General features: G+C 39.7%; 1 protein-coding gene across 7 annotated transcripts in view; it reads left to right on the top strand.

The window, feature by feature from the left end:
* The window catches only part of nedd4l (NEDD4 like E3 ubiquitin protein ligase), a 33,291-nt gene extending 8,676 nt beyond the window's left edge, over positions 1 to 24,615 (top strand). For 3 of the 7 annotated variants that reach the window (XM_086152037.1, XM_086152043.1, XM_086152040.1), the window contains 23 exons: positions 241 to 395; positions 1,317 to 1,452; positions 1,548 to 1,736; positions 1,888 to 1,965; positions 4,287 to 4,346; positions 6,158 to 6,295; positions 7,241 to 7,411; positions 9,851 to 10,048; positions 10,889 to 10,966; positions 12,771 to 12,825; positions 13,542 to 13,600; positions 14,304 to 14,369; positions 15,488 to 15,717; positions 17,308 to 17,429; positions 17,545 to 17,615; positions 17,709 to 17,804; positions 19,204 to 19,277; positions 19,364 to 19,424; positions 19,581 to 19,640; positions 19,996 to 20,103; positions 21,238 to 21,334; positions 22,347 to 22,419; positions 22,578 to 24,615. In XM_086152037.1, the coding sequence (XP_086008163.1) occupies positions 241 to 395; positions 1,317 to 1,452; positions 1,548 to 1,736; positions 1,888 to 1,965; positions 4,287 to 4,346; positions 6,158 to 6,295; positions 7,241 to 7,411; positions 9,851 to 10,048; positions 10,889 to 10,966; positions 12,771 to 12,825; positions 13,542 to 13,600; positions 14,304 to 14,369; positions 15,488 to 15,717; positions 17,308 to 17,429; positions 17,545 to 17,615; positions 17,709 to 17,804; positions 19,204 to 19,277; positions 19,364 to 19,424; positions 19,581 to 19,640; positions 19,996 to 20,103; positions 21,238 to 21,334; positions 22,347 to 22,419; positions 22,578 to 22,680 (2,478 nt within the window). In that variant the 3' untranslated portion in view covers positions 22,681 to 24,615. The remainder of the gene's footprint in view (positions 1 to 240; positions 396 to 1,316; positions 1,453 to 1,547; positions 1,737 to 1,887; positions 1,966 to 4,286; positions 4,347 to 6,157; positions 6,296 to 7,240; positions 7,412 to 9,850; positions 10,049 to 10,888; positions 10,967 to 12,770; positions 12,826 to 13,541; positions 13,601 to 14,303; positions 14,370 to 15,487; positions 15,718 to 17,307; positions 17,430 to 17,544; positions 17,616 to 17,708; positions 17,805 to 19,203; positions 19,278 to 19,363; positions 19,425 to 19,580; positions 19,641 to 19,995; positions 20,104 to 21,237; positions 21,335 to 22,346; positions 22,420 to 22,577) is intronic. The other 4 variants (XM_086152039.1, XM_086152042.1, XM_086152038.1 and 1 more) reach the window with 3 other exon arrangements.
* The last annotated feature ends 1,801 nt before the right edge of the window (positions 24,616 to 26,416 follow it).

Raw genomic sequence — 26,416 nt, 5'->3', positions numbered from 1 at the left:
AAAAATACTTAATTTTCTCATTGCACCTGATTAAACAGAATGTAAAATGCCACACATGTATTTAGCGTGTTGAAGCATTGATACATTTAATTCCCTTAAATCTAATTAATTGATTTCAATGTGTCTCAAGAGATTTTGCCACATGTGATCCCATGAGCTTTTGTTAATTCTGATGTTTCATATCATCAATACAAATCAAATAATTTCTTCTTATGTTAAACTTTGGCCATTCATTTTCAGGGATGGGATGACTCCACAGACTCGGGTTCCCAGAGACCCCAACAGTTGCTACCACCATTGCCTCCGGGTTGGGAAGAGAAGGTGGACAACCTGGGACGCACATACTACGTGAACCACAACAACCGCACTACACAGTGGAAACGGCCCTCCAACATGTAAGAATTTTTTTTTTTTTTTCCTTAGTGTGGTATCTACCTGTGCGGGCATGTGCATCCATCTTCGTAGATTTAGAAAAAGCAGGAATGTCTGAGGAACTCCGGAGGGGCAGAAAAGTATGTCAGTGGTGCAAAACATGTATGCTTTAGGTTTGACAGAGGATTTCAAGATGGAGTTGGGTTTGCATCAGGGATCGGCTCAAAGCGCCTTCTTGTTTGCTATGACAGGCTGACAGATGAGGTTCGACAGGAATCACTATTGACTAAGATGTTCGTCGATGACATTGTGATCTGTAGTGGGAGCAGGGCTGGGAAAATTCAAAGAGGTAGGAGTTATACCCTAAAATGGGAGGAATGAAGGTTAGTTGCGCAAAGACAGAATATATGTGTGTGAACGAGAGGGACTCAAGTGGAAAGATGAGTTTAAAGGCAGTGGAGACAAAGAAGGCGGAGGATTTAAGGACTTTTGGTCAAAAGAGGTTCTGGAAAATAGGTGGAGAAACATATGCAAACAGGTAGTTGGAGGGGTCAGAGATGAGGATGTTGAGGTTCTCTTTGGGAGTGTGCAGATAATTTGCTGTGGTGATCCCTGAAGGAAAAGGAACAACCTTTTCCCTGTTTCTTTCTTTTCTTTGAAACCCTGCGTTGAATGAGCACTGCACAAGTGTGTACAAATACATAAAAGAATATTCCTTAAAAATGGTCATGTGCTTGGATATCAAGCCTACTGTAATTTCTGACTAATTTTCAGATTTTTTTCAGTCATTGATATTTAGAAGAGTTTGCCGGCAGTCAACACAAGCCAGCAGCCATATGATGAACATGCTATCCTCATTATATTCTCATTGACTTGAATTGCTTCACAAAAAATGTTGTTTTGCTAGCTGTATATTGCAAAGTTTTTTTCCTTTTTCCTTTCAGGGATGTTATTTCAGAGACTGAAAGTGACAATCGTCAACGCCAAATCCACCAGGAAGCGCACCGGGTTTTCCGCTCTAGACGCCATATCAGTGAAGATCTAGAGAATGAGCATTTGGAGCTCAGGGACATTGACAATGTAAGAGAGGATTATGAACATACAAGAACAGTCTCAAGTATCAAGCATATCCGTAATATATAATTTCGTGGTGGATCTTCTTCTTGCCTCTGTAGTCCTGGGAGCTCATCACAGAAGAAGATCCTAATGACAGCTTGGCCCAGTCACTCCCCGGCCCTTCTTCCATCTTAACGCCACAACATCCACAAGCCCCCGCCACCCAGGAGTTCTCAGACGACTTAAATCTGAGGCTGTCACTCACCCCTGACACCAATGGCGAAGTGCCCGGCCCCAGCTCTGCTCTGGTAAGACCTGAACTCTGTAGTTACCAAACTAACAATTCAACCAAGACAACTTTTTTGAGTATATGATGGTCATTGATTCCTAGAGCTGTCACAGAGAAGTATGACGTCCCAGTGAATAGTTTGTTTTCTTCTGACTTTCCTTCCTCAACAGACCCAGCTGTCAAACAGACTCCGCTCTTCCAGTATGACAGAAGGTGTCAGCGATCAAGCCCAGGCTCCGCCTCTTATGGTACATATTTCGAAACCCCTATGTTTTGTCCATTTTGTTTATTTCGTCCTCCATTTCCTTATCACATGACCATTGTCATCTTTGTCTGTGAATGCCAAAAGCAAGCCGTTATTGCTGTGTTTTCTGTTTTATCTTCAGTGTGGGTATTCCGCACTTAAATATCCCCCTCTTTTTTCCCTCTCTTGCATTGCAAATGTCAACTTGTGCCACGGCAGGTGTCACTGCCTTCTCACCTTTCCTTCCCGCTCACTGTTCATCACTTTCTTTTTTTCCCTTGGCAGGATTACCAAACTTCTTTCTCCCCCTCTTCACCAACAACTTCTCCCTTTCTCTTTATGATTCACTCGCATCGATGTGTGATCTACCACATATTATTCTTTTCAAATGCAATCAAAACCACTGGCTGCAAAGCAACACTATAACATCAGTTCACATGTTCCTCACGGTCCTGAGTCAGAGCATTATGGACAATTCACCTCCTCTTAAACTATCTGAATCAGATGTGTGTCACAAAGCTGAGTCACCATGCTGATTCCAGCAATCAATTACAATAACATGTTACATTTATTTAACACTTTTCCAACTGCTCAGCAAGGCTTTAAACTCACAGGGTAAATGTTAGTCATGAGGCAGGAAAAGTACAGGTGCTGATGTCAGCCTTTCCATGAAGGACAATATTGGAAAAGTGCACAGCGGGCTCATGAAGAAGGCATCTGTGGAAACAGCTAGATTGTATGCATTTCCGTCTCAAGTCTTTCAAAGTTAATAGATGGTTTCAGCAATGTGTCAAGTGTCCATTGTTGACAAGCTCTGTATAACGACAGACAAACTATTAATCCCCATTGGGGGGGTAATTATGACTCTGGGTGGAGCTCTGCTAGAGCGCCGGTCGGTTCTGAGGCTGCGATTGGCTAATACTTTCTGTATTAGCTGGTAACTTGGGTCCGATGCTATCCACACAAGATGACAGCTGACCAGCGGCTTGAGATGTTGTTACATTTTAGGATCGTGGGCAACAGATGCACCACGGTAAACACCGGTTAAACTTGAGTAGATGAAGTCACTTCTACTGTTTTTGTAGCAACATTGTTTGCGCAAGAGCGTTGTTTGCTTCACCCAAAGGATTTTGATCCTGACGCTTTGTTTTGATTTTTCTTTGCTATTTCAAAAATGTAAAAAAAACAATTTTCTCGTTTTACTTGCGAATGCATTCCTTCATTCTCTGCTTTTACCGCAAGGCCTCTGCAGTTGTGGTCAAGTCATGTGTTCTCCACAGAGTGCCTCTGGTGACAGATATTCCAGTTAGACATAGTGCTGTTTGTAAATAGTGGAAAATATGTTAGTTACTGTTTTCAATCACAATTAAATGAAAATAGATGGGGTTTCAATAGGATTATAAATTAAATAAACATAATAAAATAAATATTTTTCCTCATTAAGGGTCATTTCAAGGCAAAATTATAACGTCACAAAAACAATATTGTTCAGTAATAAGAAATATTTTACTTTTTGTGCGATCCTTTTTTACAAAATGTGATTATTGCCGTAACTCTAAACCTCAAGCAAGTTAACGCAGGTTTTTTTTTGTCTTTGATTGTTTTGCTTAACAGAATTAATCCTGTTATAGTTTAACTATTTCATCCCAGATGAAAATCAGATGGCTTACTATTGCCCACGGTGTTTTAATTTAGAATGGCCACAATATTTAGCCACTGTCTTCATGATGGACTGCCAATATTGCTGTCTTCATTCAGCTTGTTTTCATCTGTTTCGAAGAAACAATTCAAGGATAGAATGATTTCTTTGACTAATGTTACTTCAGTTGAACCATCATGCTCTACTTGCATTTGGCTCGGGAATGATTATGATATCAGGGAAAAGAGTCTTTGTTTCCAACCAAGTATCACTAGGTCTGTGCACTTCTATTGATGTCTTTGTTTGTCATTTCCTTTACTTGAGAGAAAACACAATACTGAAACTTTTTCAATCTACTTTGGAAACCTTTTCTATCGTTGACAACTCTAGTCGCTGTCAGTAAATTTTTGCTCCCACGTGCTTCCTGCTCCTTTCATCTGGTATGTTGCAGCGGATGCTCTCTGTTGTGCTGTGGTTGTTGGTCAGTTTTCACGGTTTCAGACTTTTCTATCACAATCAAAAGGAATCACCACCCTTCTTTCACTCCTCACCTTTTAGAATACGTTGTCCCCTTTTTTCTCACACCTTCACCACTGCCAAACTGCTTCTCCTGCCCCATAACACTTGCCCCAAAACAAACGCATATTCTAAACTAAAGACCATCTTCCCCTGTTGTCTACCACCAGCAGAGTTCCCAGACCAGAAGAACGAGAGCTCAAACAGTCTCAGGTGGTGAAGAGCCGATGGTAATAACTCAATTTCAGTTTATATACACCCTGTTAGGCAGAATGGGTTCTATTTGTCCCTTGTAGAGATGGCCTGATCCATTATTCATACTTTTTGTAAACACCCTCAAAGTATACTGTGGTATATAGTTTTACAGGATGATATAGGTTTCCATAAATACCATGCATTGTATATGTAAGTAGGTTTTCATGTGATGGATTACCCAAAAGTTACAACTCCTAGCCTTCCACTGAAAAATTGACAGAATTCACCCATAAAGCTCATAGAAATTCCCAAGTTAACAATTTGGACATGAGCAAAAAAAAAAAAAACTACTTGTGTTTTGAGCTTATGGATGAATTTCACCCAAAGTACCCCAAACTTTACATTTCAGAGACCTTTCTCCCAACATCCAAAGCTCCCTGTGGCCTGTTGTAGTCTGACACAGTGTAGAAGTCTGGAAGGCGTGTGAAATTCCGTGCAGTTGTGTTTTAAAAGGCAGCGTATCATGAAAGCTGTAGACCTTTTTCTTCAGATCGTTGTTTGCGATTCTCCTGGATTTCATCAGTTGGGACTGAAGACCAGGCTTGCACCTCATCTTTGATATCTCAGGCATACACTTTCACCCGGGACTTCATCTTGAGGATCAATCCAAACAAAAATCTTTCAGAACAGTAAATCAAAACGCACCGCTCATAGCTGTTGACTTTAAAAGACACTCATAGAACTTGACTCATCTGCAATGTTCAGGACTGCTGGTTCAAACCAAGTATTTGAACCTTTTGCAAAGGACTACAAAAACTCCACCTCTGTCAGGTTGGACAATAGGAACATTACAGTGAGTTAAGTCATGCTATTTAATTGACTTGGGGGAATGTTTTGATATGATCAAATTCCTAATGACAGTCCCTTGACTGAAAAGGAAGTCACATGGCTTTTTTTTTCTTTGTTCTGTTTGTTTTTCGGGCATGGTATACGTTCTTTGCCCCATTCTAATTCAGAGAAGTATCAAATTTTTTTCATCCACGACACATATCCGTGTGCTTAGATGTTATCAAGTCAATGTTTCCTGCAATTGCCGAAATAAGTAAATATTTATCTGAGGGTTGACCTGTGCTGGTAGTTTATTGTTTTTTGTTGTTTTTTTAAAAAAAGATGAGTGCTACTTGAAGAAGCTACCTCTCATGAAGTATTTCTAATTTTACACTTCTCTGACAATGGTGAGATGATTATTGAGGTCAGCTATTCACCCAACTTTACTTTAAAAGTGTGTGTGTGTGTCCTTATCAAAATTTGGCAATGCCAATTGTCATTGATAACGTATCATTAAACAGTATATCCGACATTCAAAATGGCTTTCTATGGGATTTGGAAAATCTAATGTTATGTTAAGTGGTACTTCAGGGAGCTTAATGCTGGAATGATGAATCCTCAGCAGTAAAAGTTTTATAATGTAGTTGTGCTTTTTATTGAGAGGGGATTACTCTGTGGCATTGTTATTTCTTTGTCAAGCTGCATTTTATACGCATTCATCTAATTATTTTTTAGGAGTTCCACATGGGTTTTTTCTCATTTAGTGTGTAGCTGAAATGGAAAATGTTGTAAAGTCTATATTGTTGCCTCATGTTGAGGTTGAAAAAAAAAAAGAACTGTGTTTGGCAGCCCTTACTTTTGTTCCAAACTTCACCTGTGAGGAAACTATCCCCGTGCCCATGTATTTGCGACGTACAGACATTAAATATTGCCCGAATCCCCTCCACGTTTTCATTAGCATATCCGCCTGAACTGATGAGTTTTCTTTGCTTTGCTCTCTCCCTCTACACTTGGCCAGTCTCCCTCAGCTACTGCTTACACCTTGACCACCCCTGGCCTGCCCCCTGGATGGGAAGAGAGGAAGGATGCCAAGGGAAGAACTTATTACGTCAACCATAACAACCGCACCACTACCTGGACTAGGCCAATTGTGCAGGTACAGCAAGTCAGACGGCTGGCTGTAGAACTGGCTGGATTCAGTGCATGGGACTGGACCTTACCTCGGCTCTTCCATCAACACGTTGACCTGCCTCCTCTGTTCCTTCTGTGTCGGCAGCCATAGAATTTACGCTTTCCCTCCTCTGTCCAACCTTATTGTATGTCTTCCTTCTCTGGCCTAGCGTTTTGTTTGGCACACCGAAGTTCAACATTGCACCGGTCTCGCCCCCCGACCCTGGAATCGGAGCCACAGCTTTTCCTTCCCTTTCACTTTCTCTGCCGTGTTTTTCTACTTGTCTTCTCGTGTCTATCTGTCTCCAATGGAGGCGCCTCCAAATAGGGAGCAGGATTGCAACATGGGACCGTGTCTGTGTTTTTAATGGTTTTGTCTTTCTTGAAAGTCCATTGTGCCTGTGCTTGTTCTGGTCACATCTGTTCATCTGTTGACTGTCATCGCATCATCTCATCTTTCTCTGATTTTCATCTTTTTCATTATTATTCAGAAGGGAAGGAACCTGCCAAATGAATATAAGAACTGACTAATAAAAAATTAAAAAAAAAAAAAAAAAAAAAAAAAGCATACCCGGTTTCATCTTTGACACTTTGCTCCGTACTCAGTGTGCTTTCCTCTTGGGTTCGAATTAGTAAAAACAAATTTGTATTTTTCCAGTACCCCTTAAATACAGATTTCAAATCCATCTTCTTGACACAGCTATAATCATTAATAATTATATCTTACATGAAATGACTGAATATTTTTGGGTCGATATGACCCTTGCTTTTGACTTTTTAGGAACTCTTGCATCCAGACCTTTGCAAGCCTCGGCGACAGCCTGTCTTATGTTGGGGACGAGTTCTATTTTTGCAACCGGCGTCAGTCCCCCCCCCTCTCCTCCCCCATTCCAAACCCACTTAACCTCAAGAGTTCTCTTCTCACTGACAGCTGACTGAAGATGGAGCCAGCACCTCAGCATCTGCATCAGGAGGAGCCTCGGCTCTGGCATCCACCCCTTCCTCCTCTGCCAATGCTTCCAACAACCACCTCCATGAGCCCCAAGTCCGACGACCTCGTAGCCTCAGCTCCCCTACTGTAACCCTCTCTACCCCCCTGGAGGTGAGAAATAGCCACCTGTACCATCCCACTTAATCATAGCCATTTCAGTCCCCTCTTTTGACTCCTTGAAGAACTTCCTACTCTCTATCCCCCCCCCATCCGTTCACCTCAGTACTCTCCCGCCATGCCATCCTGCTTTCCGACCTCCGCAATGCTACTAAATTATGATCCTGGATCATTTTTATTATGTTTGTGCATCAGGAGAAATTCCCAGTTGTCTTTTTAAAACCACACCATCTCTTCTCCTTTCAGGGAAAGTGTCTCGGCACCGTTTGTGCCAAGCCTGTGGGGATGATAATCCTGATTACGTAATTTAACGTGTATTCTTCCCTTTCCTTTCCTCTATGTAAAAGATTTTCTTTTGTCTTACAGCTCATTCTTTCATCTTCAGTTGGTATTTAAGGTGATGACTCCACTGTGAAACAACAATTAGTCACATGAAGTGATTCATACATTACAAAACCTCTGAATGGCGGGAACTTTGTGAACATTCTGCCGCCTTGGCACTGTCATCATTTTCATTCACCAACGCACTATGTTTAAAAGCTAATTCAGTAATAGGACAAAGGTGATGTAATAATCCGAGTGTTTTTTATTTGGTTCCGCTGTATGGTAAAAACTGATAAATATTTGAATTGATCATCTGTCCCAGATCATTTATGGGTCAGTATCTCAAATATCCAGTAATACGAAATCTAGAAACATCATGTGATATTAGGAGCACAAGCAGGTGAGACAAATCATATTCAAGTGTTAAATTGAAGCTATTTAATGTGTTTCACCCTCAAAGCCAAAAGCAGTTTCATGAACTTTTTCTTCTTGTGGGTTTACTCTCTCTGTAATTTCACAGTGTAATCATGGCCATGAATTTGGATAGAAAATCATGTACCATCTATTTGACAGAAAAAGCATTGGAAATGATCAAATGCTTTTCATAAAATTTTAGAGTATGATTATTATTACCATTGTCATAAAGTACATATTTTCCACAAACTGAATTACAAGTAGGTACAGTTCCACCACGTCTTAAACCTAGAGTCTATAATTGAAGGGTAGATACAGTTGACACTGGATTGTGGAACGAATACTCATATTTGTGTGAAGAAAACATCTGATCTTTGCACAGAGTTGAATTGGTGTTTTTATTTCGTGGGGGAAAAGTCCGTAACAATCAGTTGCACTATATGTCATTATTGAGGTCAGATCAACGGTAATAAATTTGTAGCCACCATGATTAAAACCAGAAACACTGTAATATAGGACAGGGGTATCGGTGAGGACATGAGCATGATTGCAGCTGACAATGGCGTTATTTATTTGATAATAAGCTAATGTTATCCACGATCAGTTATAGTGATCAGGAAGCATTTCTCATATCTATTGGAGTCCGATGATGTTTGCACTTTGTGTTTGCACTGGTAACAATGAAGCAACGACAACTCTATATTGAATATCAAATAATGCACGCTGTCAATGTACCACACAGATTTGGCTTATTGAGAAAAGCAATAGTTTCTAATGTGAAACATTAGTCGTTTCTAACGGTCTCTTTTCCGCCTTCTACTTTGTTTAATGACTTACCTCATGAGTGATAAATCATTTTCTATTGCCATGGGAATCAGAATTTTAATTAAGATACAGTATGTTATTTCACCAGTGTACATGCACACTGGTGACTGCTCTGTGTGTGTGTGTGCGCTTAGACACACACAGTATAAGGAAGAGCAAAGGAAGTTAAAAACACACAACAGGACATAATTACAGTATCCAGATAAGGTGGAAGAGTGCTGTGGATTAATTAATTATGTCTTTGGTCAAAGATCTGATTAATAAATAATGACAGGGCAATTAGAACAGTCATTAGCTTGATAAAACTAACTTTGCTCAATGTCTGTACTTGAGTTGTACTTGATTTCCGGACTAAAGAGGTGGAACTTGTCATCAAATAAATATTATTATGAATTTCACAGTAATTTTAACTCAGGTTCCACCTATTGTGGTGATTTGAAATGATAAATTGTAATAGGTGTAATGTCTGTCCAGTGTCTCTAAGCTGGGAAACCATGAAGTAAATCTGAAACAAAGCGGGGAACCAAGCATTCGGAAAGCCTGTATTCAAAAATGTGACACTTGCTTTTCTGACATTTTTGTTTGACAATTAACCACAGGGGATGTCAATGAGTTTTGAGTTATTGTAATGTCATATTTTGCTGTTGTTTTTTTCTTTTTCTTATTGATGCATTCATGTTTTATTCAACTTGGTTAAATACTGAGGAGGTTGGCTTCCCTGCAGTGGTTCAGGAGACCAGCGGTTCCTTGTTTGGAGCTGCCAGTCATTGAAATGGACTTTGAACATGAATTGTTAATAACGCTAGCTGCGAAATCCTTTCAAGTCAGTCCAGCAGAAGTGATATCCCTTTATCCCATTGTTGTTTTCAGGGAGCAAACAACATCCAGGTGCGCAGAGCTGTGAAGGACACTTTCTCCAACCCACAGTCCCCTCAGCCGTCCCCCTACAGTTCCCCCAAATCACAACACAAGACACAGCAGAGCTTCCTACCCCCAGGCTGGGAGATGAGGATAGCCCCCAACGGACGGCCTTTCTTCATCGACCATAACAGCAGAACCACCACCTGGGTGGGTAGCAATATGTGGGAGGCTCTCAGCAGAGCTATGCAAAGTGGCTGTATTTCACAGAATGTGTTTTGTCCAAGGAGGAACTCCCTGGATGACCGTATTTACCCTGCTCACCTGCTTTTTGAAAGCTCCTGACCCGTAGATGAAGATCGTCTTGAGCTTATCCCTTCTCACTTGTGTAGCACTGGTGGGAAATGCTCAATCAATACGGTTATTATTCATAACTGAGTATAGCATCATCTGCCATATGTTTATATCCACAGATTTGGTACTACAAATGATTTAAAGCACAACTAGTGTTACTAGTGCACAACTTCTCCGTTCACTACCGCAGTGCAAATGACAATTTGAAGGACTTTAGGTTGGTTTTGTATGGGAAGATTTTCAGGCATGGGTTGGTGCTGCATCTGGTGACTGACTTACGTGTCAGGTGTTGGTAGGGTGAGTTTTCCACAAGAGCTGCTCGCACAGCAGGATTATGCAAATCGTGCTAAGAAGAATTTGTTCCTCTCTCTTAAATGGAGGTTGCGGTGTACCATTCAAGTTCTTGACAATGGGGAGGGAGGTGGCGCTAAAACCCAAATTACCTTTACGTCCACGTACGTAAACTTGCATTTAAAAAAAAAAAAAAAAAAAAAGATTATTTTATGAGAAAGTACTTTCCTCTCAATTGATTTACAACCAGAGAAAACCTATTCTTAATGGGTTTTCAGCTCTTAGTCACAGGTTTTTTCAAGTATATTGTTTCACAATTTTACAACAGTTCCACGCCTTTTATTGGGAAGAGTTTTAACACACTTCTCCATCTCTATTTTCTCTCCTGTCTCGTTTATTGTCTAGGAGGATCCCAGGTTGAAATATCCAGTCCATATGAGGAATAAGAACTCAATGGACCCTGGCGACCTTGGTCCCCTTCCTGTAAGTACATTCACAACTAGATGCCTTTTATTGTTTTGGCCGACATCTTAAAGCAGTCATTTCAAATGCTGAGCCACTCTTTTTTTATTTTAAGCAACTGAGTAATAGGTTTCCTAAATCAAACCCGGGCCCAGGTTTTATTTCACCTAACTGTTCTCATCGTCGACTAGATATATCACTATCCCGTGGTTGTTGTCCGTGAATAAGCTAAAACAGCTTTATTCTGTAGTCCATCCGTGTTTATATGTAAAGCACATAATTGAATCTGCGTTTGCTTTTAATGGTGTGAAATTTATGGTGTTAGCAAGACTTCATAAAACATTTCCTTTTTAGTCCTGTAAGCTAACAGGTGCTCATAGGGAGAATGCATTTTGCAAGGAGCAGAAAGCAAAGTGCGGGGACTGTGATAATCCCTATTTAGGACGCGGAGAATTGTCAGCCAGCTTAACTATCATTAACTTGACGCGGACAAACTCCCACCAAACGGGCAAAATGTTACCGCAGATAGATGTGGAATAGGCAAAGATTGATGGGTTTGTACATCTCACAGGCTTGTATGGTGTGTGTGCATGTGTGTGTGTTCTCTCTCCTCTCTCTTCTCTCTCTGTTCTGACGGATCTAATGTATGCTACTTCTACACCTGGCCATGTCTGTTTGGCAGAACCTACCAGAGGAGGTTGGTTGGCTCCCTCCCTCTGCCTGCCTACCTTCCTGTCTGGTCCAGTCCAGTCTGGTTAAATGCCTGCAGACAGCCTTGCATTTTTTTTTTTTTTTCTTTTCTCTCTCTTTCTTTCTATTCTCTCTCCCTCTTTTGACCAGCATGGATGGATTGTTCCTCTCCTCCTTTTATCATCTCTATTTTACCCCATTTCCTCTCTGCACACCCTCTGCACCACCGCCACCGCCCCCTTTTGTTAAACGACATTTTGAGCTCCCTGACACTCTCCAGGGACCCGATAGATGTGGGATAGATTGCCCTGTGACTGTGTATCACAGTCTGACACAGATGGATGAGTTTGGGAAGTAGAACAAAGCAAGATAACGTCAGTTTTAGCGAGAGGGAGAGTGAACGAGAAGCCTTAAAGAAGGAAAAAAGGGGGTTGTAAAGGGGGCAGAAGGAGAGTGAAAGAGGAGAGGGAGGGAAGGAGGTTTTAAGAGAAACCTACTTTGAGTTAAAGGAATAAAGTGGCTGTTTCATGCATGTTATCAGCTTTTTAATCCAGTCGTCAGTGTGGCAGTCCAAGCATATTTTAGGAAGAAGGGCAATCCACACCCTTTCTGACAGAATGTCAGATTTGCCCCCCTTTCCGCACCGCTGTGCCCGCGATCTTTTTTTTTTTTTTTTTATTTGAATTGCCTGGTTGCTGGTGCTGTATGAGTGTGTTTGTGTGCGTGTGTGTGTGTGTGTGTGTGTGTGTGGCCTGTGACACTGTACCGAGTTGTCACCTGTCAGTGATGGTGTACTAGTTTGAAGTAGTGGTGATTAACCTTTTATGTTGTGGTCGTATCCCTGCCTCGCCGATGTCTCAGACCTGACTCAAATAGGAGAGAAAATCCTGTCTGTTCCTTTGTGTTCCTTGATTGAGCTTACTTCGCCTGCAGCGCTGGGCTCTCAGTGTTTGGGGCCATTTTATGGTCAGCCAAGTTCAATCAAGCTTAAATAAAAAAAAAAAAGGTTTAAAAAAAAAAAAAAAAAAGGAAGGATTTTTTTAATTACTATTTGAGCATGGACTGTTTTAATACTGCTGTCTCACGGTGTCTGCACAGTTTTCTCACTGTTACTCTCTTATGCTCCTTTTTTTAGCCTGGATGGGAAGAAAGAGTTCACACAGACGGACGCACTTTCTACATTGACCACAGTAAGCTTACGTTTCCACCCTCTCTCCCGTCATTGTATTTTGTCAATGACTTATCCTGCCTCCTCTTTGTGTCACCCAGGTTTTTTTCATATTGTCAAAATAATTCAGTCATTTATAATTTGTAGTGAAAACAAATGTAAATATTAATGGTAATCTTAATAATTAATATAATAAAAGACAAGCCCTTCATTCAATTTTACCCTGAACACAGAAATGTTCTTATTTGGCTGTATTGCAAAGTAATTTCACCATGAGAGTGCTTTGTTTTTTGACTAAATTAACTGACTACAAAGTAACCTGTTAAGTTAGATGTAGGTTTATCTGATCTAATGTGCTCACTTAGAAAGGGGGAAGCCACTGACATTTCCAAACATGGAGAGGTTCAGAAGTGTGTACTCAAGATGAAGGGATCCACAATCCTTGATAAATTATAGAAATATAAATCCATCATACGTGCTAATATCAACAATGGTACTGTGGCCAAAGTCAGACCAGGAAAAAAAAAAATTGCTGTGTCTATAAAGTTAGAAGGTTTATCAGTGCATTGCTTGCATACTAATTAGCTGGCGAACTAAAGAGTAAATGCATTTTCTTAATCTGTTAAATTTATTCATGCATCAAGATTTACCAGTAGTTGCTGATTGCTATTTTTCTTTGTTTTGTTTTGGTTGATTCTAGTTATATAGTTGTGTTTGTACTCTGTTTTTTTCATCTAGATACAAAAAACACACAGTGGGAGGACCCCCGTCTCCAGAGTCCGGCTATCACAGGACCTGTGAGTAGTTTTCAGTTGTCGAGTCTCCTCCACCACAGTGCTGCGACATGGAAACAACAAGCTCCTTTTATAACGGTGTAGGACAATCTGTCGCACTATCATCAGCCTTAAGAGCGTCCTTGTACAGTAATGCTAAATCAAAGAGTGACTACGTTTGTCACTTTGCATGCCAACACATTGTGAGTCCATCCCATGCACCAGAACAAATTGTAGTCCTGCACTGCTCCCCTCTCTTATGTAAAATCTTATAAGGATAACACGCACATTAAGAAACATTTGAAAAAAAAAAAGAAAAAAGGAGTCTGGTTCTTCCGTTTTAGAATAAAAAATTGATAAATAAATAATAAAATGAAATATTATTTTATTGTTACCTGTTCTTTGTTATTAAATGATTGGTGAATGTAAGTTGCAAGCAGTAGTTTCTATGGGCTCCTTGAGACTGTGTAAGGACCAATCACCCTGCACCCTCAGATGTATCATGACACTTCCTGGCAGCACTGTTTAGTATTACATCCATGGTTGATGACAGAATGGGACATGGGTATATACTTTTCAGTTTTAGGTGTACAGAAAGGGAAGAGCCCAGCCTGCCTCACTTTTAAGAATGAGTATTGAATAATGGCAGGTTGAATCTTTGTTTTTGTTTGACTATCTGATACTGTACAATACAAGGTTTGCATTACCGTGTGTGTCATGTGCGCAGGCTGTCCCCTACTCCAGAGAGTTCAAGCAAAAATATGACTACTTCAGGAAAAAGCTGAAGAAACCGGTAAGCAGCGATGTGCTCAAACCCAAGAAATTATGCAAAATGATGTTGGTGATACACTTCAGGTGGTCAACACATCGCAGCTTCTACCGTGCGCACTGATGCTTGATTGCACGCTCGGGTTGCTGAGAAATTAGCAATGACTATCTTTGACGGACTATTTTTATCATGCCATGCATATTCATTGCAATCATTTTTTTCTCTGCAAGAACAAAACAAACGAAACAAAATTAGTGGAAAAATTGCACATTCCAGCCCAACAAATTATTTATTTCATTAGTTAGTTTAATGTTTTATCTGAGGCTTCCATCTTATCTAGGGTGAACAATTGTAATCCTATTGACAATTGCCATCTCTTACAGTGTTCAGCTCACTTATTCTGGCACAGACAGTTACAAAATGTGTGTGTGTGTGTGGGGGGGGGGGTGATTGTTATAAGTTTAACCCCGTTTAACCATTTTTATTTGATTATTGAATTCAATTGAAACAATAAAAGATAAAGTTTATACACATCAAGAACAATCTAATCAGCACTGTTTTTTTCTAGCTGGTCCTAATGTTTAAAATATTTTGCTATTTATATATGTGTTTTAATCCTTTGAATTTAAATACATAAATGATACTAATAGTACCACCACTCATCGGGCAAAAAGTCCACATTAGTGCTTTCGTAACTTAAATATATTGAGTAGAGGTCTAAATAACTGTTGCAAGTCCTGAAAAATAAGCAAGTTAAAGAACAACTTTTATCTTCTAGATATGCCTAAAATTGCCGGATGTTTTAGCCTCCCATGGCCTCAACAGGATGTCATTATTTGTCTTCAACGTGAGCTGACTGCATCCGCCTTGACTTTACTATTTATTCCTTTCTCAGGCCTTTTTAACCAAAGAACACATTCATATTAAATCAAATTATTTGAGGCTCTGATGAATGGCAGTGTCCAATGCATTCCTTGCCTTTTTCTATTTCTTTAAACTTTTTTGTCAAAGTAATGGACATTTTTTCATTTTTTTTTATCCAGGGCACATGGAAGTTTTAAGAAATAGTGGTTAAAAATATTAATCTATAGCTAAAAAAAGTTTATGATCAACAAAATATTCTGTTTCGTTGACTATTTCAGGCCGACATTCCCAACCGGTTTGAAATGAAGCTACACAGGAACAACATCTTTGAGGAATCATATCGTCGAATCATGTCCCTGAAGAAGCCGGATGTCCTGAAGGCCCGTCTGTGGATCGAGTTCGAGTCCGAGAAGGGACTGGACTACGGCGGTGTGGCCAGGGAGTGGTTTTTCCTCTTATCTAAGGAGATGTTCAATCCTTACTACGGCCTGTTCGAGTACTCCGCCACGTAAGCCCCTTAAATGTTTGTTTGTGTTTTCTTCTAAACCCTCGAGACATTGAACAGGATACGGAAAGCGGACGTAGTGTTGAGGCAAATCTGATGTTGTTAAAAAAAGGGGGGGGAAAAAAACCAACAACAAACTGGTATATAGCTGGAGCCATGGAAGTCTTTTTCTTTTTTTGTATTCATTGTTGGTGGGGCAAGGTGCAAAGGTGCTGTAGTGTTTCCCTGCGGGACTTGTTAAAATGTCCTTCCACTTTGATTAACTTTTCCTGCCATTCAAAAACCCATCCTGAAGCAAACGTTTCCCCACATACACAGCGCATTTAGATAATGGAAAGGACACGTACTTTTGTTCCCGATTCTCCTCTTTTCTTTGGCATCATAATTGGTGGATGGTGACTCAGTTGATTATCTCTCATTTTTGCCGTCCAGGCCAAAGTTAACCAAAACTCTTGTCCAAAAAGACAGGAAAGTTGTAAAAACAGTTGAAATGAAACTAGTGTGGATAACTATAGGGCGAAAATGGATGCCTTGATATCCAGATGGCTTTTCCATAACTATGCATATAACTATATCAAAACAGATGTGAAAAGAAAAACACATTGCATCCCCTGACTTTTTGTGGTCTCTTGCTGGTTTTCTTCTCCCATGATATCTAATTAATAATTTCTTTCTTAAGTTTCTTTTTTTTTGAATGTTGTTCTTAACTTCATGATTTTCTTGCAGAATCTTACCATGACTTTTTGTTTTTTTCTCTAAATTTCTCATGATATTTTCCTATGATGCCACATTATGGCCATTAAATATCAAATTTTGCATTTCGGGCTAATATTAATAACAGCTTGACTTTAGCATTTCCACTCACATGAATATGATTCTATTAATTTTCCATCCTGTTCACAGTACAAAAATTCGCTGTAATATTTGAAAGATGTTTTGCAATGTGAAATGCTGCATGCTTTGCCAACCCTCAGTCAGGAGGGCTTAAAAAATGGTCCTAACATCTGTCTCCCTCAGGTGGATCCAATTCAGGGGCTTAGACTTTCCACTCAAAAGGCTAAAACTTGTCACAGTAACTCATATCTGTAGAGAGAATATGATCTCTCTAAATCTGCAAATAACACGAGTAAAATATGAATTGCATCTGGACAAATGTCATTTACCAGTATCATACAAAAAAGCCAAAATTTGAATATTTCCATAACACTACAAAGCTGCGGCAATCTCAGTATTATCCATGTAGGGTTTTGTTGCCAAGGTAAATGAAGACAAAATTACAAACACTTTATATTTTTACGCTTCGCTACAAGCACTGCTGCAGCCGAATGACAGGGGCTTTTTGAATAATCCCTGAAATATATCACAGATTATTATTATTATTATTATTTTAAATGTGTATGGCAATTCGCTAAATCCAGTAGCGGACATTTTGCAGTTTCATCTTCTGCTCTTCTTAAATGCCCCCCCCCCCAGCTTGCTTCCCTGTCAAAACAGTTTGTTTTCAGGGAAAGGACAGAATCCAGCCGTGGCGTAGGCAAAGCATGACATTCTGAAAATGAACACATTCCTGCTCTCTTCCTGTGTCTTATCCAGAGACAACTATACCCTTCAGATAAATCCTAACTCTGGCCTGTGCAATGAGGATCACCTTTCCTACTTCAAGTTCATAGGACGCGTTGCAGGAATGGCTGTGTTTCATGGAAAACTACTAGATGGTGAGCATTGCCATGAAAGAAAGAAAGAAGGATCGGTTCTTGTCATATAATCTGCGTCTTTATTTTACTTCTTCTTATTCAACATTTATTCATGTGAGTTTCTTTGTGCTCTCAGGATTTTTCATTCGACCCTTCTACAAGATGATGCTGGGTAAACAGATCTCTCTAAAAGACATGGAGTCAGTGGTAAGCTCTCAACGCCTGTGAAATTACCATGTGCGGACGAATGGTTTAATACAAAATGGGAAGTAATTAGCCACTGGTGTTTCGTCTTTGCAGGACAGCGAATACTACAATTCTCTCAAGTGGATCCTGGAGAATGACCCCACTGAGCTGGACCTGAGGTTTTGCATCGATGAAGACAACTTTGGACAGGTGACCACATGTTTTTTTTTCTTTTTCTTTTTGTCCATCCCCTAATGCAGTGGCTTATTGTAAATAGGTGCCATTCAAATGAGCATGATACCTCTGGAATTGTACAATGAAAGGGATTATTATTGCATGACCGAGATGGCACTGCGGATAGCTGCTTCTGTGTTTCGGTGCACTTTGCACCACCAACCACAATCACCCTGGTTTCACTCTTGATTTATTTAATAGCCGTTACATGTTGTCTGTTTAGCACCGTTAAACAAAGCAAATTCCTTGCGGTTGTAAAATTACTTGGCTATTAAAAGCAATTCGGATGTGCCATGAACATCAAGCTGTTGTCAGTGATGATCAAAATGTGTAACGTGGAGGTCAGAAGGTCAAATCCCTGAGACTGCTTAACAGCTCCCGCTCTACTCAGACCCAGGTCTGTTATGTAACCGAAATGTCCTCGGACATTTGTTCCTGCGCCGCAGAGTTTTAAACAAAGTCGAATCACATTTAATAAACAGATAACAATAAACCAAATCGGTGCTCAGCTGTTTCGAACAGCAAAACTCCAGGCAAAGTTTTAAAGCGACTATCAGTGCCAATCATTAATCAAACAAAGCTTGAATAAGTGAACTTGCTCTTTTATTTATTTTTTTTAAGAAATTAATAAATTCTTTAGATGTATGATCAGTAGAAGGCTATGAGCAGAAGGCCAGGATTATATCCACAGTATATCCTCTACCTGATGCATAAAACAAACCAAACTGTAATGGCGAACTGTGGGTTTGTTGAAACACAGCATCTTTAATAATAATGTTTTATCCGCTGAAAGTCAAAGATCATTAGAGGGCTGGAGAATGTCCTGTAAAAATAGTTTTTTGTGAGTCTTAGCAGTATGACTGAGGAGCAGAAGGGCTACAATTTCTACCTATTCGGTAAATATCGCCATTACGTTATAAATTATACAGCGTAGTAAGGTTGGTCGTTTGGGAAACACTTCTGCAACTCCTACGTCGGCCCAGATTTGTTTAGCTTGTGCATTTTTTCCCTTTTAGTATGGTTTGATTGTACAGGTGTAAATCCAGAAATCACACTTCAATATAAAGCAAAACAGCTGCGCTAAGAGGTGACATTGCTCCGATATCACACCGTACAACCTTTGGCGTGGATTGTTTTGTTCTTGGTTCCAAAGTAAATTCAGCCCAATAAGCCACATGAGCGACAGCTGCCCTCAGGTGTCTTGCATTTTTGGAATTGCAGCACGCACAAAATGTAGTATACTTTCTAGTTTATATTACAGGGGAAAGAGGGCATATGCAAAAAAAAAAAAAAAAAAGAATGCAAAAACTGGTTCTTGTTTTCAATCATGCAAACCTTTTCTTTATTGTTTTTTTTTTTTTTTTTAATTCATCAGACTTACCAGGTTGACCTCAAGCCCAGCGGCTCAGACATGGTGGTGACCAACGAAAACAAAAAGGAATATATCGAGTAAGAACTTTGCATCTCCTTTTCGTCTTTCGTTGACCTGCGGTCAAGACGTTGGACTGATAATCTCTCCATCTCCTCCACAACAGTCTGGTCATCCAGTGGAGGTTTGTCAATCGCGTCCAGAAGCAGATGAACGCCTTCCTTGAGGTATTTATGTGCAACAGTTTAACAGCCACTTGGGGGCAATATGTCCCCAGACTGGTTTTGCATATTTGAGATCAAGACAATTAAATTACCCTCAGTGTCTGGGTTTTTTCCAACATTCACGCTTTTTGAATTTTCAAATTTCCACTTTGTCACCAGGGTTTCACCGAACTCATTCTCATCGACCTGATCAAGATCTTTGATGAAAACGAACTGGAGGTATGAATTCCCAATAGTCAAAACAAAGCCAGAGAACTTATCAAATCTCAGGATTTTGCAGAAAAGCACATCACCTTTAAAAGTATTTCAACATTTCTGTTTGTATCACATGAATATCTCCTTTTATCAGGTTTTTTCAAAAGTGCAATAGTTTTTTTATATGTATTCTTAAACAAATCCACAGATTATTTTCACATAGCAGGCTTGTAAGATATTTATTTACCATTGATTATTTGATGAGTCGATTTGCAGATTCTAAAAATTATTGGCAGCGACATCTGTATTTGCAACTGGCATTGAGTGTGTGTGTGTGTGTGTGTGTGTGCGCGCGCACACGTGTGTGTGCGTGTCGTAGCTGCTGATGTGTGGCCTTGGAGATGTGGACGTCAACGACTGGAGGCAGCACACTGTTTACAAGAATGGCTACTGTCCCAACCATCCCGTCATACAGTGGTTCTGGAAGGTGCTCCCATTATTTATATACACACACATTTTGAAAATAAATAAGGACAGAAACACACGCACACACACAAACACACACGCACAACTTATTCAAGTGATGTTTGGTCCCTTTTTGATTGATATCAGTACTCTTAACTTCCCTTTATTTACGTTGAAGTTTTCATCAGAAATTGCACGGAGCACTTGGCATATCAACGACTGAGACAACACAGAGGAAATAAAGAAAAGTAAAATTCTTTGGAACGTTAAAACACATAAACAGATGAGATGTATTTCTTGAATTATGCCAGCGCTTCGTAGGGATCTGAAAAAGGGAAAAACAGCAACATATTTTTGCACGGTAACATGCGCAGATACTTTGAACGATGGGAGCTTTTACCACTAACTTTATTGGACACGTCAGAAACACCGTAAGAAGGTGCGTTGGAAAAATCTCCACGATCTGGCTGGAAAATCAAGCGAAAGCCAATCGTTTGAGATCTGTAGGGTGATTTCAAACCCGATAACGGTCATCTTTCCCTCGGTCCGTCCCGTGACAGGCTCACTGGCCTCACATTTGAGGATCAAAGTCTGTTTGGAAGAACAGGCTTGTTTGCTCTGATGAAAGAGCTTAAAGTAGTGCTTATCTCCCATCTGTCTTAACCTTAGCTCTAACACACATCACACTGCAAATACACTCCAACCGCAAACAATGCACACACGAGCCAAAACACGGCGGTGTATGTACAGTTTAGACAACAAACGAATGTCAGCCGACTGAGCGAGCCAGCTTGACATACCCCGTCAAAGATTTTTTTTTTTTCCTGTTAATTTATGAAATGTCTTTTTCGCCTCACATTTCACTTTTTTTGCAGATACATTTAGAAAACTAGCAAAGATTTAACGTAATCAGTACCCCGTATTTTCGCAAGACACCGATGTGATTTTGAAATCTGACAGTTACAATAACTTGTCAAAATGTTGCCTTTATAATGATGCTAATCTAAAAATTAAAAAAAAAAAAAAAAAAAGGATACAATATCAAATGTTCATGTAGGTTTGTATTTGTGTTTGTGTTTCAATCAGAGACCTGATTGAAACACAACTTTTTAAAGAAATGCCGTTGTGATGTGATTTTATCTTTGTTTCTTATCAGGTTGTCCTGTTGATGGACGCCGAGAAAAGGATCCGGCTGCTCCAGTTCGTCACAGGAACTTCACGAGTTCCCATGAACGGCTTTGCAGAGCTTTACGGTACTTGGGTTTTGCACAACCGTACACATTCTTTAAAAAAGAACCAATATGTGCCCTCTATTTTGAAGCAGCAGCTTTACAGCAGCGGTGTATTACTTTTTATTGAGGTTAGCAAGTAAAGCAGAAATCAACCGTCGGCAAAAGTATCATATGCTCATCGATCTATCTGTGTTGGAAGATAGAAGCTTCTAATTAAAGCTTAAGTCGATTAAGTTGCTTGAAATAAAAGTTGATGCGAAAATTCTAAAATATGCCACACACTTTAAATAAGCATTAAAGTAAAATTATATTTTTATGCTAAGAACGATGTTACAAAATCAAAGAAAATGACTAACACTTAAAAAAAAAAAAAATTGTGGTAAATTCCAAACAATACTGTGTAATCGTAACACTGAGATTTTGAGATTATTATTATTATTATTATTGTTCTTTTTAAATTATTTAAATTTCATAATTATTTAAATATTTTTTGCAGATATTTGAGCCAAACTCAAATCGGCACTTGTGCAGCTAATGTTTAACAGGACACCATTGAAAAGTCCGCCGTACTAAATGTCAATTTGACATGATAAAGTCGTAGAAGATGAAAATCGGAGGTTAAAAATCAAAGAAAAAAAAACAGTCAATATCATCATATTGACTTGACTTTTGTTTCATTAACTACACAGATTAAAAATTATATCATTTTCGCATTTGCTATCATGGCTGACATTACATTCCCGGAATCTCCATTTAATTTACATATCATCGTCTCAATTACATCGGTTTCCATGACGAAGCCTGCTGGGAATGAGCATCCAGCAAACTGATTAGATCAGTAAAGTCTGCCCGGTACATTCCGCTCCTTGTATTTTGTAGTCTGTTTAGATATTGATGTCAACCTCAAAAATGCATCTGCTCCCACCAGCAGCGGTGACATCAGTCAGTCTTACCCCGGGTTGGAGTTGGAATAGTTCACCGTCAATCAAAAATGGTCTTGTGATTTCCCCCCCCCCCCCATTGTATTTGCCAGGTTCTAATGGTCCTCAGCTGTTCACCATTGAGCAGTGGGGAACACCAGATAAGCTGCCAAGAGCTCACACATGGTATGTCACTACACACACACACGCACACACTTGGGTCCCAATTAAGAGTTTTTCTGTTAGTTCTCAAATATATTTTTTCAAGGCTTTTTGAAGTTTCTCCTCAATTCTTCTCCCCCATTAAAACCCGGTTCTTGTTTCATGTCGACGTCATCGTCCAGTTTCAACCGCTTGGATCTGCCGACCTACGACTCCTTCGAGGACCTGAGAGAGAAACTCCTCATGGCCGTGGAGAACGCGCAGGGCTTCGAGGGGGTCGACTAAGACGGCGGCCTCCTCCCGCGTCCGACCCGGCCAACAACAAAAGAATAATTCAAGAAAAAAAAGCCACAGGGATGTCCTAACAGCTGCTGTAGCAGCTCTGAGCGAGCATGTTGTACTGCAATGCCCGACTGTGGGCCACATCTACAGCACGGTGGTTTGAGACTGTACAGCGGCTTCTTGAGCCATGCCTACAATATGCCCTATATCTTTTCAGTGTGAGTAGGTGCTGGGGGGGGGGGAAAGGGGGAGGGGGGGGGCAAGGGAAAAAAAAAAAAAAAAAAGGGTCGCCACGTCTCCTATCCCCGGGCGTGAGCGATGAATGAAGAGAGCTGATGCATTTCTTCCCCCTCCAACCTTTCTGTGAAAAATCTCCAGTGCTGGAAAAAAAAAAAAAAAAACACTAATGCATTTCAATAGCTACCACTTTAGCACAGTATTCGAGCGCCCTTCGCAGGAAGGGTCCTAGCATGGCCTTAATATGGCTCCTACATGCACTATTTCTTTTTGAGAAAACTGCAGTGGCACTATGATCACAACTCTCAAATCCTTAGACCAACACCAGATTACCTTAGGAATGCTAGCCAATCACATTTCAGGAAATCGGCCACACCCTTCTATAGAGCTGCCGTGTGAAAAGATATCGCCACAGGAGCCTTTTTTTCCTCAAATTCTTTCTCCTTCTTTTTTATTTAAGCCACCAGTAAGGATTCAAGACTGGATGGGATGTGGAAATCCCCCCCACCCCCCCGAAAAAAACATTAATTTCATCATTTTTTGCCAGACGTCATAGAACAGATTTTTTTTTGTTTGTTTGTTTAAATAAATCATATTTGCAGGACTCCACAGTACATTTGTACTGATGAACAATGTTTACTATTTTGACAGTTCTACATGAGACGGTGTGTGAAATTTAATTTGACTAGTCTGGGATTAATTCATATCATTTCTTATGGTGATCGCAAACGTGTTGAATAAAATGGTTTTTATTGTAGTGATATGAAAAGCAGCATGAAACTGTATTGTGTTTGCTTTTGACGACATCGTAATTTGGACGTGTAATCGGTCTCGAGGTCGGGAAGGGAAAATTAGAACCGGGGATAGTTTCTGTGAGACTTTTGCATCATTATTATATTAATATTCATGCCTGTTGCTGTTCATAATGCTGTAAATTGTTCTTGGAAAACACATTTTAAGTTCTTGGATGATATATAAATATATGTATGCATTACATTTAACAGAAGTATTACTGATCAACGACACTAAAATGAAGGTGTGTGTGTGTGTGTGTGTGTGTGTGTGTGTGTGTGTGTGTGTGTGTGTGTGTGTGTGCGTGCGTGCGTGTGTGCGTGCGTGCGTGCGTGCGTGAGCAAGCAAGGGTGAGTGAGCAGGTGTTTGAGAGAAAAGCTGTGATTGCCACTGAATATAAAGCAGCACGTTTCGTACAAAGAAAAAAAAATGTTTTCTTTTTTATGTTTTTTTGTTCCTCTCTCTCCTTTTTCTAACACCATTGAACCTAAAGGGCACTTTATAGATCAATCTGAGGTCATGTCACCGGTTGTATGTCTTTTGTCATTAACTTGAATGTGATTCTCTTCTTTTTTTTTCCATTTGGAGCACTTACCTGGTGCAATATAAATAGTCTGTAAATGTGGGCTGCTGCTAAGGTAGAATAAGTTGACACAAGTGATGCAGAGACTTCAAACACCTTTGGTATTTCTCTCCTCTCTCTGCCTTTTTTCCCTCTGTGTTTTCTTCTCACCTCTCAGATTCATTCAGTAATGATCAGTCCTTTCTCTTTTTTACCACAGGGTTTTTTTTTTTTTTGTTTTTTTTTCTACTGAGTGAAAACAAATATCACTTTTGTCAAAAGTTTCCTCATCTCTGCTACTCTCTCTGGTCCATTTAACATCAGTCCAATAAAAATAAAACTCCTTAGTGTCTTTTGTTTCATTGCAGATGACACACAGATTCAACATAATTACCACTCATAAGCTCAGGTAAGAATATCTAAATTTTCAGAAAGCAATGAGTTGAATTTTTTTTTCCACAAATACAACAGGATTTCCCTCAATAGCCTCAATAAATAACAAAAAAACTAGATATTTCCTCATTTTGATTATTAGAAATAATGTAATATTTATTTTTCACATTTATTGACTACAACGTAAGTTATCAGACTGACCTCTGCTCTGAGATCATCTGAGGACTGCTCAATATTTTTCCTGAATATTTTTTTTTTTTAATTGTTTTTTCAAACTTAAAGTCACACTAATTATTATCATGATTACTGCTGTTGGTGTGAACTCATAAACTTTAAAATGACTTGATTCAGATGCTATTCTGGCTACAGCCACCAGGGGAGCCGGTGAGCTCCCTGAAACAATAGTTTTAAACTCACAAAAAAAAAAAATCGATAAATACATTCCCTTAATTTCTTGTCTTCTACATTCGTTTTGGGGGTTTGCTATTGAGGAAGTTTGAGAATCCAATCCTGGGGAAATAAATTTTTTTGAATGTAGGATGCAAGCAGATGCGTTAAAGTGGGACTGTTAAATTATACATGTTATTTAAAGGAGTTTTTCCTCCCATCCAGGATTAAGGAGTCAAAATTACTTACCAGAATATGAAACTTGTTTAGGTTTTACACTTAACATCAGGCAATATAGGAATTTTCTGCGTGCACATGTGGTGAAGGGACCTCCGTTCATTCACACAGGCAATCTAGCAGTTATCAGCTCCAAGGACAAGCAAATAAAAACCACCCTGCCAGCACGGGGACACTTTATCAAGCCTCTCTACCCCTGATCTGGTAACAAACAAACCAAGAGCCAACTCGTCTTTCAAATCACTCGTTTTGAAAAATAAAATGTCACCAAGTCCCCCGTGGAACATATACCTGAAAGTAGGCATGTGAATCTGTGGATGAAGATGATTCACTGTGTCACCGTCATGGAAGTAAAGGCAGAAGGTCAAAGGTCACGGGAATGACGAAGCCCCAAAACTCTCAAAAACTGCAATTCGGTGTTTTTTTGTTGTTGCTGTTGGGAGGTTGAGATGAGGTCAAGATTCTGGCTGCCGTTTCTATTTGTGTCCACAGGGACGCTTTTTAGACGTATATATTTTTCATTGTATTGAACAGAAATCAAGTTCAGTGGTTTTATCTGGCTCAGTTTTCAAAAATAAAATTTATAGTTGTGAGATGGGAGTGTGTGCATTAAAACTGACTCAGTGCAGTGGAGAAAAAAAATTAATGGTTGAAGCCGGGCATTCTTAGTCTTTGTGAGTGGGTGTGTGTGTGTGTGTGTGTGGTTTGGTTGAATGAGTGCATCCACCCCTCACCCCTCGCATGCCACATTTTCTGGGGAAAGTTGAGGTCTGCAATATTTTGTAAGTCGGGACCTTCAAATAAAAGGATGGCCATTATTTTAAGTGTAAAAGTAGGAGAATGAACATGAACTTTTATGTTGTCTTATTGCAAAATACTCAAAAAGACCACAGCGCACACACTGTTAAGCCATGTGAGCTTTTATTGAGGTGTGCAAAAAGAAGCTCAGACACACAAAAAAAATTAAAACTTGAAAAAAATGAGAAATTCCCATTGTGCAATTTCTCACATCAAAATGTGCTATAATAATCCTGCAAATGTTCTTTTTTTTTTTTTTTTTAAATCTTTTTCTTTGCGCCTCCTTTAAAGTCCAAATTCCAAACTATTTAGAGATGACCAGGCAAAAATACC

Source organism: Fistularia commersonii, chromosome 9 (genome assembly GCF_037954325.1).
Source record: "Fistularia commersonii isolate RoL2024-O1a breed Wild chromosome 9, RoL_Fcom_v1.0, whole genome shotgun sequence".
NCBI classification, from domain to species: Eukaryota; Metazoa; Chordata; class Actinopteri; order Syngnathiformes; family Fistulariidae; genus Fistularia; species Fistularia commersonii.
The sequence above is the reverse complement of the archived record's forward strand: the minus strand, read 5'-3'. Positions and strand labels throughout refer to the sequence as shown.